Source organism: Peromyscus maniculatus, chromosome 8 (assembly GCF_049852395.1).
Source record: "Peromyscus maniculatus bairdii isolate BWxNUB_F1_BW_parent chromosome 8, HU_Pman_BW_mat_3.1, whole genome shotgun sequence".
Lineage (NCBI taxonomy): Eukaryota > Metazoa > Chordata > Mammalia > Rodentia > Cricetidae > Peromyscus > Peromyscus maniculatus.
The window spans coordinates 18,030,320-18,042,500 of NC_134859.1; the positions used below are offsets into that span (position 1 = coordinate 18,030,320).

General features: G+C 55.7%; 1 protein-coding gene across 1 annotated transcript in view; it reads right to left on the reverse strand.

Annotated features, from left to right (window-relative positions):
- Window positions 1-37: 37 nt before the first annotated feature.
- Fbxl16 (F-box and leucine rich repeat protein 16) overlaps window positions 38-12,181 on the reverse strand; it is a 12,352-nt gene continuing 208 nt past the window's right edge. Inside the window, exons 1-6 of the mRNA XM_006978815.4 lie at window positions 12,051-12,181; window positions 4,361-5,007; window positions 2,990-3,498; window positions 2,568-2,652; window positions 2,224-2,287; window positions 38-1,890 (exon numbers count right to left, since the gene is read on the reverse strand). The exon at window positions 12,051-12,181 is cut by the window's right edge and continues 208 nt beyond it. Of these exons, the coding sequence (XP_006978877.1) occupies window positions 1,742-1,890; window positions 2,224-2,287; window positions 2,568-2,652; window positions 2,990-3,498; window positions 4,361-4,993 (1,440 nt within the window). The 5' untranslated portion in view covers window positions 4,994-5,007; window positions 12,051-12,181 and the 3' untranslated portion in view covers window positions 38-1,741. The remainder of the gene's footprint in view (window positions 1,891-2,223; window positions 2,288-2,567; window positions 2,653-2,989; window positions 3,499-4,360; window positions 5,008-12,050) is intronic.

Below are 12,181 nucleotides of genomic sequence, written 5' to 3' on the forward strand. Positions count from 1 at the left end.
CAACTTGGTCTAGTGACCAAAAAACAACCCAGACTCGTGTTTTTACAACTTTTTTAATATATATTTTTATAAACAGGTCACGTGATAAAATAGCACAAGAAACACTTACCAAATATAAGGTTATATCTTCCGCATATACAGGAGAATGAGGTCGTTATGTACAATAAGAAAATGATTTTAGGGGTTGGTTGGTTTTGTTTGTGTTCCTCTCTCCCCTTAAATTTTCCTCCTACAGTCATTGGAAATATCACAGCTTCAGTTGCATTAATACTTTGGGCAAATGGACAGCTTCCCCCTCCCTGTTGGGGGGCTATGGGAAGAAGGGCTGAAGAATCTGGCTCCTGACCACTTCAGCCTGGAGCCTCCCTGGCCAACACTTCAGGGGCAGGGAACTCTTTGGGCTGTTGAACTCTCTCTTCTTGTCAACAGCATCTCTCTCTCTCTCTCTCTCTCTCTCTCTCTCTCTCTCTCTCTCTCTCTCTTTCTCTCTGGGAATTAGTTACTCTCTTCCAACCAGATAGGGATGTCCCAAGATTGGTTGTGGGTGCTGTGTCTCCTGGGGCTCAAGGTTGGGGGGAGGGGTTCCTGGTCCCTTCTTCAGCACTGCCACACATATGCCAGGATCCCCTAGGACTTCCAAATGTCTTGGGATCTGACAAAATATGGTTACAGCCCATTTGGATAGGCAAAGGTTTTGGAAGCTGGGAGAGGTAAAGGAGGACTAGAAACGAGTCCTTCCTTGGGGTGAGAAGAGTGTGCTGGCCACTGGAAGATCAGAATCACTGGTCAGTGCTGACCCTGACCCTTGGCCAGGCCCTCTGCAGATTCCACCTGAGGAGACCTATCCAGGGTGAAGCACAGTGCTGAGAGGCCTGAGCTCAGCTGGGGTAGTGAATGGGCTGCTCCCAAGGCCTGACAGTCTTGTGGGTGGCTCCAGATTGGGGTCTGTCAGGTGCCTATTCCACCCTTGCACTTGGGTGGATGGGCACCAGTTAGGCTAATGTTGATTATTCCAAGGTCTGCATCCTCCTAAAGCTGTCCCAGCCTGGCCAGGGCCCAAGGATCTGTAGGCCAGGGAGAAGGAAGAGGATGGGGGGCACAGAGGACAAGAACTGACCCATATGGCAACAAGGAAGAAGGGAAGCCATTGGGTCAGGTGGGCATGGGGGAGTTGGGCTCCTCAGGGGGCCATGGCTTTGGCAGTGGCCTGTGACGCCTTATACCCCTTGGAGGGCTCCAGGCGCGGTGCAGTGGAAGATGTGGGAGGCCCTTGGGGCTCTTCCAGGCCCCTGAGTCCTGGGGGACCAATCCCTCCATCCCCTTGGGCCCTGCCCGGGATGGGGGACAGCGGGGGGGGGGGGAGGCAGAGAGCAGAATGAAGTGGGGAAGGCAGTGAGGGCGTCTGCACTCAAAGCATCCCCCGAAGGACCTAGACCCCCCCAGAAGGCGGGCGAGAGATGGCGGCGGCTGTGGCATGGTGGAGGGCGGGCGTGCAGTGCGGGCACGAGGGGCATGCACAAAGTCCCCGAGTGTGCGTGCGTGCGTGGGGCTGGCCCCTCTGTCTCTTGCCCCAGGCGGGGATGGAGCAGTGGAGCAGAGGGGCAAGGGAGGCACGGGGCGGGGTTTCCCTCTGCTTGCCCCGCCTCCAGCGCAGGGCCGAGAAGTGGTGCTCCGGCGGGGATGGAAGAGGGGCTACTGCCCAGGGCTTGGCCGGTTCCCGCGGCCGGTGAGGAAGCCTGCGCTATTCAATGACGAGGCAGCGCGGCAGGTGCTGCGAGAAGTACTTGAAGAGCTCGGGTGTGGCTCCAGGGCAGTTGGTCAGCTCCAGCTCCTCCAGCTCTTGAAGCTGTACGAGGCCCGACAGCCCCGTGGTGGTCAGAAGCGGGCAGCCTGCAATCGCGAGGCATCGGGACAGCCGCTCAGCAGCTCAGCTCCGCCCAGCAGGAGGGCTGGACTGGGCTGGGCAGGAGGGCAAGGCTGGAGAGGGCAGCGGCCTGCTGGGGGTGGGACCTGTACTGGGCGTGGAGGGTGACAAGATGGGCGGGACCCTCACCAGGGCGTGGACGACAGGATGGGCGGGACTGGCTAGAGTTCGCCTTTCCTCTCACCTGGTACCTGGGACGTGATTTGCCAAAGCCTGAAGTGACTCTATCTGCATAAGGGACCTCATGGGAGTCAGACTGAGTGGGGGGCACTGCCCACGAGGCATGCAGGGGTTCTCACCTGCTAGAGACAAGAGTCGCAAACTCCTCATGGCTAAGAGGTGCTTCAACCCGAAGTCCTGCACCTGGGCGGAAGTGAGAAGAGGTTGTGTTAACTATTTCCACTTGCCTGGGAGCCCATAGAGGGGCAGGAAATGGGGGTTCAAAATGGAGATGGAAGCAGAGCTTGAAAGCACCTATGAGGGCTTTAGGGAATCTGAAGATTCCATTTCGTTTGGCTGCTGGGCGTAGAGGGATCTGAATGGGGCCCAGTGCAGTTCAAGAACTGTTTGGACTGGCGCTACCCTCCGCCCTATGCCACCCACCGCGTTTTATTTCCAGATCCCTGGGGGGCCATGGAGGTACCTGGCAGCACCATCGCAGGTAGAGGCTGCGGAGGGATGACATGGTGGACAAATAGCTGAGGCCGGTGTCCGTGATGCGTACACACCTGTGGTTGCACCAGAAGGGGGACTGCCCACCTTTAAATCACTTCACTCCGTCCCCACCTAGGTCCCTCCCTCCTTTCCAGAAGTGTTTCTATAGCAAGCCCCTGCCCCACCCATCACTGCCTTATCCTGGTCCCCCCTACACCTGCCCTCCCTGTGACTTCCCCTTTTGGAACATGGCTTTTCCTCCAGGCTATGCTGAAGTTACTTCGACTTTGGGCACTCTATTCTCTGTGGCTTTCCCCATCCCAGGAGCCCGTGGAATGGCACCACCCACTCTAGGCTTCCAGTTCCTGGAGATCCCGCCAGTACCAGCCTGGAGTGTAGGGATATGTGCACCTGTCCAGCACGAGCTCCTCCAGGCGGTGCAGGTCGCAGGCCACATACTCTAGTGCCATGTCGGTGATCCGAGGGCACCAGGAGAGGTCAAGGCTGCGCAGCTTTCGCAGATTCTCAGCTACAAGCTCCACTCCATCATCAGTGACCTTAGAGCAGCCTGAGAGGCTGAGTGAGGTGAGGTTGGGCAGACTGTGCACCACATTGACCACCCCGTGGTTGGTTATCTCCCAGCAGGAGAGCAGGCGCAGCGTGTGGGTGCTGTGGCCCTGGCGTGCCGTGAAGTAGGCCAGTGCAGTGTCAGTCACGTGGTAGGCCTGAAGGCTTAGCTCTGCCAGGTTGGGCAGAAGTTGCGAGATGGCAGCAATGGCATCATCCGCCACGTTGATGCAGTCACTGACGCTCAGTGAGGTGATGCGTGCGCTGAGGCTGGACCACAGGCCAGCCTCGGTGAAATCATTACAGCCTGACAGCTCCAGGCGCACCACGCCCTGCATCTGCTCCAACATCACCTACAGGCAGGCACAGACCAGAGGCCAAACTAAGTCAGCTCCCCATTCACACCTGGTGCCCATCCGGCCAGGGGTAATGAGAGTTGCCTATGCAGAGTGGAAGAAGCTTCTGGGAATCTGGAAGCAGTGGTCTCTCAGGTGTGGACTTGTGCAAGCAGGCATCAAGCTGAACTCCAAGGAGTGCACTTAAACCGCTTGTTATACTTTGCCAATATTCCAAAAGAGAGGCAGGGCACAGGGGACCCATGAGCCAGGGCTTGGCCAGTGCGGGTGTTTGGAACAGATGATTTGAATATTAAAATTACAATCCAGGTCCTGGGGGGAAACAGGGCAGAGTGCCCAGATGCTCCTTCAACCCTTGCTCCTAGGAGACTCTCAGCTGTCCCCTCTCTCCCTCCCCCTCCCCCTGGCATCCCACTGACCAAGGTCAGCTTCACTAGCAAGCAAAAACCCACATGTAATTGACTACTCTCCTGCTCCAACCTTGAAATCTTAATCTTGTTTTGCTTGTTTGTTGGTTTGCTTTTGAGACAGGGTTTCTCTGTGTAGTTTTGGTACCTGTCCTGGATCTCGCTCTGTAGACCAGGCTGGCCTCAAACTCACAGAGATCCGCCTGGCTCTGCCTCTCGAGTGCTGGGATCAAAGGTGTGCGCCACCGCCACCCGGCTGAAATCTTAATCATTTCTTAACAAGACCATGTTTTCACTTTGCATTAGGCCCTGACAATGCCATCCTTGCTACCTTTTGTCCTATGTATGCCTGAGCATCCTTTTGGCCCCTCAACCTCCCATGTCTATAGGGTTGCTACTGCCTGTGCCTGTCCCTCCAGCCCTGTTCACTCCTAGCCAATTTTGGGACACACCTCTAGGCCAGCGTCAGTGATGGTGGAGCGCTTGAGGCTCATGGCCTTGACTCCCTTCTTAGAGAGAGCATAGTTGTCGATGAACTCGCAGATGTCTAAGTCAGAGACACCAACTAGGCAGAAGCCCTCAAAGCCTCTAGCGGCGAAGCCCTGCAGGTTCACAAACTCCTTCTCGCCTCCAGGCAGCACGTTGTACAGCTCCTTAGCATGCAGTACAGGCGTGAGGCCTGCCCAGAACTTGGGCTGGTAGAGCACGCGCCGCCAAGCCTTGCACACCTGGGCTAGTATGCACTTCTCACATGCTGAGAAATACCAGAAGAGCCCATTAAGAATCTTCTCATCTGTGGCCAGTGGTGGCCGCTCCACTGGGGGTCCAGGAACTGGGCCTGAGGCTGGTCCACTGGCTGGGGGGCATGGCCCCCCGGCCAGAGCGACCCGGGACAGTGGTGTAGCCAGGCTGGGAGGTGGAAGGGTGGGTGGGGGTGGTGGCTGGCAAGGGCGGTTCTTGGCAGCAGGTGTGCCCTTGGTGATGCTGGCTGCACCTAGGCCGTTGGGCTGGCCAGGCAGCTTCACCAGACCATTTCGAGGCAAGCATGGAGGCTTGGGGTCACCATCGATACCTGGGCTCGACATTTTCCTTGCACGTTCTGTGGATGAGACAGGAGGAACAAATGAGTCTGCTGGTCTCTGGAGGAGCTGGAGAGCTTTCTCATCTTTGAGCTTCCTCTCCCGCAGCATTTCCAGGACCAGTCAACAGAAAGGATTCTAGCACATGCCTTTCTCTGACTGCACAGGAGGCAGGCTGGCCAATATTCACAGCTAGCCCAACCGTCCACATCCTCTGTTGTATTCACTGGCTCAGCCTGCGCTGCTCATCGGTGCTTTCTGATGCTTTGATTCCCATTCAAGGTTAGGGAGAGATGGAGTCCTTGATTCCTCCCTCCACCTCTGCTCTCTTGATGCCCACTACTGGGGCGTACCCTGCTGAGCAGGATCGGAAAAACTGAAGAAAAGTGCTGTAGCAGTCTCTGACTCCTCCTTCATGGGGTGCCAGCAGCCCTCAGAGTCACAGACCAGCTCCCAAGAATCTATGCTACTATAGTAAGCTCTGGCACTCAGGCATCTTCCCATAGTTGACTACAGTACCAGTAGAGTGATAACTGTACACATGCTTTTCATATTTAAAAAAAATTAAAATTTTCTGTGTATAAGTATTTTGTTTGCATGTATGTATGTGTATCACATGGCTGCCTGACATCTGTGGAAGTCAGAAGAGGGCATCAGATCTCCTGGAACTGGAGTTACAGGCCCCCATGTCCTCTGTAAAAGCAGCAAGTACTCTTAGCCACTGAGCCACCTCTCCAGCCCTGCTGGACACATGCTGTTTAATCCTCCCCCCAACCCAATGAGGATGGTGCTGTGATATCTGTTATACAAACAAGGAAGTGGAGGCCAAGGCCAAGTGAACTGCTTGTTTGAGGTCATGGCTAGTAGTTAAGTAATAGAGCTAAAGTTTGGACCAGAGCTGGAGGAGGAAGGTCATGTGGAAGGCCAGGGTCACCTGCCCGTAAAGCAAGTCTGGATCACTACTCATCGCAGCTCCCCTCAGATTCCTGGGGCTGCAATTGGCTGGCAAAGGGCATTGTGAATGGACAGCATGGAGGAAAAGGGCAGTGAGATTTTCATAATGCCATGGCCATCTGCTCTGCATTCCAGATACAAAACACCATGTCCACCATTGCCCAATATTCAGAAAAGAGAGTTTTTCACTTGTGAATTCAAATGCAACACTCTGGAGTCCAAATGGTCCCTACTTTGGGTTATTTATTTATTTATTTATTTATTTATTTATTTATTTAGAGACAGGGCTTCTCTGTGTAGCTTTGGTGATTGTCCTGGAACTCACTCTGTAGACCAGGCTGGCCTTGAACTCACAGAGATCCACCTGCCTTTGCCTCCCGAGTGCTGAGATTAAAGGCGTGCGCCACCACCCATTCCCTACTTTGTGTGGTCTTGCTTAGCCATTGGTGGTTCCATTTCCTCAACATGAAATCTGGGAGGTAACACCACAGAATCTCTCCTGTGGGAGGGATTTATAGTGTGTGGTAGAGTAAGGCTTGGATGTTTTTTCTGAGTACCAGAGCTGACCCAAGGGCAAGACATGGTCTCCCTTCCTGTATGTATAAGTGATTTCTGAACTGAGCTGGATCCACATGTGAGTTGTTAACTTCCTGCTCTACAATCTCAGGGGAGAGAGCAAAAGTTTCTTCCAGGTCCTCTGTTATACCCTCACACCTGGTCCTCTGTTATATACCCTCACACCTGGTCCTCTGTTATACCCTCACATCTGGTTTCAGTGGGTCATAGCCTCACCAGGGAGTCTTACACAATATCAAGGGGTGGGTGAGGACGCTTTCTGGGGGTGGGCACTGGAACACACAAACCCTCAGCAGAGAAGGCCTCATGTTACCTTTTAGGCTGAGACCCCCTTCTGGAGCTGCAGGGCCAAGGATGCTGGCCACTCATTTTTACAATCTGGCTTGACACAAAAGAAAGTGGGTGGGAACTACTAGGATGGAGACCTCTCCTCTGTTTTGCAGCACCATCTTGCTGGCTTTCTATATTGCACAGGCATCCTGTGCCGGTGTCCCACCTCTGGGGAGGGGAAAAACTCTGGGCTGGAGTCTCCCCAGAACATGGTCCTCCTGACCAATAACCTACCTCTGAGTCTAAGGATGGTCATTGGCCCACCCCAGGTCCTCAGTACTATCTCCCTATTACTCCCCTCCTCAATATGTCTCTGGGTCCTGGGTAGTAGGCCAGTTTTCCCCTGAGGGAGGTTTTTGGCCTTTGGCTGCTCTTTCGTGTTCAAGAACAGGCAACGGCAGTTACACAAAAGCCAGGAGCACAGTAGCTAACACTCCCCAAATGCACACTAGGACAATCCCACATTTCAGTTCACAGCAGACATCCTGGTGTGGGGGTAGCCACCATTGTTACCCCAGTCTTTGCACAACAAACCTGAGGCTCTGGGGGGTTAATAGTTACGTGCCATGACAAGGGAAGTCTGGAGGGTGGTTACTCCCGTTCCCTGAGAGCAATAGAGGGAAGGGGGCCTGTTGCAGGACAGCAGCGTCCATGACGAGAAAGGATGAGGTTCTCCCTTGACGGCTCCAGTTCCTGTCCAGCACCACCCACATTCCTGGGAACTGTGCTGAAGACGGAGAGGCAGCTCCAGCCAGAATACCCGCCATGTCCCTGATTCGCGGTCTGCGCCTAGACCGCCCATCTAGCCTCAGCCACTAGGCGCAGACTCCGCGCTCTCGAAGCCCCGAGAACAGCACCATGGACAGCTCCCGCACTCATTGGGGTCAGCTGGGCTTACTGCACCACAGACAGCGGAGCGGAGGAGGGATGATCGGTGGCTCCGACAAACCCAGCTCCACAGGAAGAGGCAGGGGGAGAAGCCGCCCGCTTGGCTAGGATCCGGAGGAGGCTGCGGAGGCGGTGCCAGGGGAGAAATAATCCAAGAGCTGTACCGATTTAGGCTGAAAATGCTCCCAGCCGAGGGTGTGCACGTGGAGTGCCTGAGTTGCTGGGGGTGTGTGGGGGGAGATGCACGTGGATGCCCGGGGCATCTGTGGGGCTCCTTCCTGCCCCTTGCTGCAGCTCTGGAACTCACGTTTGCAGAAGCACACGATCCCCTTCCTACCTTCCAGACTTAGGTCAAGTAGGTGAAACCAGGCCAGATTCTGTCTAAATCCCCCATCCAGGCCCTTGCCCTTGGTGGAAGCCACATCTCCACAGAGGCAATCTTGCTGGTCCCCAGCTTTGTGCTCAGGGAAATTCTGACGGATTCGCTCACTTAGGGCATGATTAACCAAGCCCAGGAACCCCCTGTCCTGTGGTTCAAAAATGGAAACAGTTACACCTGGACCCAGAGAAAGCTGAGCACACAGTGGAAGACTGGAACCTTCCTTCCAGGTAAGCAAGAGGTTATTGAGGGGTTCTAGCAAGGATCCCTCTGCCTGACCCTGCTATCTAGCCAGATAGTGACGTAGGGTCTGCTCCCGGGTGTTGTAGAAACAAGACCTCATTATGCAGCTGAGGCTGGCCTTGCATTTGCTGCAATCCTGCTACTACCTGACAATGCTGGGATTACAGATTTGCACCACCATGGCCAGCTCGAGCTCCTTCTTGATACCATCACCCCTCTCTCCACCCAGGGTGGCTCCTGTAGCCTGTTTGGAGTTGCCTGCTAGGAAGGGGAATTGATCAGTGGCCAGGTCATTCAGGCTGCCTCTCCCTTCATGGGCGAGCACCTTAGGAGCTAATGTTGGGGAGAGACCTTCTGGAATGATGGCTGAACCCCACAACACTCAGTCTCAGACCCAGTGTGTCTAGTGTTCAGTTTGGAGTGGGATTCTGGGTCAGCTTGAGGCTGCAGAGGAGCTTGAGGTCCCTGAGTCCAGGAGGAGACAGCGGCAACTTCCTCAACTGCCATGTCTTTATCAGCGCAAGTGTCATCAAGACACCCCAGGGGAGAGCTGACTGTGGGCTTCCATCTCCCTAGAGGACTCACTGTGGACATAAGGAATATGGTGGGCATAGCAGGGCTTCTAGGGAAGCTCCAGAACTTGGTGGCTTCCAGGTTAACAGTCCACAGACCCTGGTGCTGAGCCACGAGGACTTGCCTTTTCTGCGGATCCAGTCACTGGGCCCCGAGACCCAAGTAGCTTCCCAGCCTAACCTCCAGCACTGACTCCTTGCCCAGTCAGGCCTCTGCCCTTCATCCCTCTTCTCCTGTCTCCCATCACCTGGCCAAATGGTGGCCCTGCTTCTTCCATAGGCTTTCTCAGTTGCCTGCCCCCATAGCTAGGGTCGCTTGTACTCTGGAAAAAGTGCCTTCAGAGTGTCACCCATCATAGGGGCTGTCATTGCCATCTGTCTCTTCCCCTGGCCCGGTAGCGTGGCTGGTCAGTGGGGTAGGAGCAGCTCAAGAACTCGATTCCAGGTACAACAGTGGTCAGGATTTCTAGAGAAGGAACTAGATTGGGGTCAGCACCTGCCCCCCCAGTTCCTGTGAGCTTGAGGTGCAGATATGGGTGGGGGAGCTCTTGCAGTTCTTTTTTTTGGCTGTCTCCCTCTGGAGTTTCACGGCTAAAGAATATGGCTGTCTGTGCCCCTAAATCTGGCCTGACCCCAGAAGAGACAGGAACCACTGAGATGATGGGAAGAAGAAGAAGAAGAAGAAGAAGAAGAAGGAGAAGGAGAAGGAGAAGGAGAAGGAGAAGGAGAAGGAGAAAGAGAAGAAGAAGAAGAAGGCCCCGCACTCCCAGTATCTCCTGCCTCTTTACTGTCTGGAGCACCACTTGCAACTTTTCCCAAGACCCCAGGGCTTCCTAAGTACCAACCCCTCAGACCAGGAACACATCTGTTGCATTTTGCTTCTCTTTCTTGTGCCTCACTAGGTCCTGTGTCTTCCTGCGATCTTGCTAGTGGCCTCTGCACACAGTCCTCATCCAGCAGGATCTCTTCTATAACCCTGAAGTCCTAAAGATTGCAAACCACATGCCCACCAATGTCCCGCTTCTCATAGCTGTCAGTCCAGGGACTCTTCTGTCTCTGACACAGTCATCTCTATGAGCACCAGGTCAGGATGGAGGCCACCTTGGATGTTGGTTCCTGGCCTATATAGAACCGGCCCTGATCAGCTCCTCATGCTCGGAAAAAAAATAACCAAAATACTCATATCAAGCTCAGTCCAGAGTGGTCGCCCCAGGGACTGGGGTGACAAGCAAGGTAGCTGGATCGGGGGCACAGTGACAGTGCTCTGACTCAGGCACGTTCACATCCCTGCTACTTTGCACGTGTCAACAGCGGCGTTCTCCCTCCACCCCCTGCTGCAGCAGCCTCTGGGGATGCACCAGGGGTTTCGGGACGGGGAGACCCTTGGCCCAGGAGGTACATAGGCCTTGAGAAGAACCCACGTTGATGCTCCAGCAGACTGAGGCTCTGCATCCCAGCTAAGGGCAAATGGCCACGAGGCACTGGGGAATAGATGCTGGGCTTTTGCTTATTAGGTCTTTCCTGTTCTGAAGAATATGAGGCCTCCAAGAGGTAGGCCTGAGGCTCCTTTAGACACCTGCCAAACGCAGCCCAGCTGCACTCTGTGCAGCCTGTTTGGCCGTTAGACCACTAGCAGGGAAGGCTCAGGGCCATTCACTGGCCAGACCTTGCCTTGCTACCACCCCCACCCTTTCCTGTGCCGATCCTGGAAGGTACATCAGTGACTCCCACAGGTGAGGAGAGTTGAACGACACCAGCCAGAGGCCCCTTCCCCTGTTTCGGGGATCTGTCTGTCTCAATCTCTCAAGGCTTCCTGGGTCTAGATCCCTTATACCTAGAAGCACTTGCTTTAACCTCAACAATGGGAGACAGGACTCATTCGGGTGTCAGGAAGCGAGTATTTGGGAGAAGGGGTGAGTGCATATGTATCCAGGACTTAGGGGAAAGGGTGGCTGGGGAGTCCAGCAGTGAGGGTTTGCAGGAAATGGGGCAGCTGGATCCTGGGGTATCTCAGTACCACCCATGTCTTCAACCCTGACTCTCCCCCTCTCTCCTCCTAATGGCTCCCAGCCCATCCCTCAGACCACTTCTAGGCGGGACAGCCAGGCTCCGGCACGTTTCTGACCTCATCTAGGCAGCCCCCATCATTCAGGCTCCCTTCCCAACCCCCACATTCGGCTCTGTCCAGCATCTCATCAAAGTGATGGGCTGGAAGAGCAGGTCCTGTGTCCAAAGGGGCACCAGGGAGGCCCGAACAGCCCCTGGTCAGTGGGCCATGGTACAGGATGGCAGTGGAAGTCAGGCCTCAAGGAGGGAGCAGGTGAAGTGGCATCTGCCATCTGCTCCTGGGAGGTCAGCTGCTGGCTCAGGCTGGGAGGGGCTAGCAGGAGGGCTGCTAGGCCAGATCCAGGCCTCAACAGTGCAGCCTTCTCTCCTGGGATGAATGGTGGGGAGGATCCCCCACCGACCTAACATCCCAGAAGGACATGGAAGCCCTGTTCAGCAATCTCAGGACGCCCATTCCCCATTTTGAAGCCTTCCAACCTTGGCCAAGGCCCATTGCCTTCTCTGGAACCAAAGACATGCCAGCCCACTCCCTCTGCCTCCCTGTGGGCGGCAGTTCTATACCAGCTCATGTCCAGAAGGTGTCCAGGGCCCGTAGGCCACATATCCACATGGCTCCTCCCGTTTAATTGTATCAACACCTGTCACGTCCTCCAGTCCGCCCGAGGCTCATAGAGCTGGAGTGGAGAGAGCCCAGAGCCAAGCCAGAACGAGTGGGGGCTGACTGCCTGCAATTCCGCGTCCTCGCAGCCACCGTGCTTCCTCTCAAGCGGTTCCGCGGTACCGACCCACAGCCTGACCGCTTTGCCAGTGGCGAGCGGGGTGCGATCAGGCCGGCTGCTGGGGCTAAGGGCTGCGGAGCGACGCGCTGGCCCAGCGGCCGGAGGATGAGATGGGGAAGGGGCTGCGATTACGTAAGCCCTGCTCAGGCGGCGGCGGCCGCGGCGCAGTCCCAAGTCCCCACCCCGCCCCCTCCTCATTGTAGCCTCCGCGGAGGCAGTGGCTCGACCTGGACCCTCCCCTCCCCGCAGCCTGGCCGCGCGCGCACACACCTTACCTCGGCCAGGGCTTCTGGCTCATGCCACGCTGTCCGCCGGGCGACCTCGCGTCATGGGGAGCCCAGCACCAGAGCCGCCAAACGCGGAGGCGGCCGAGGTGCTGGACTGGCTAGCAGGGCCCGACTGCGCC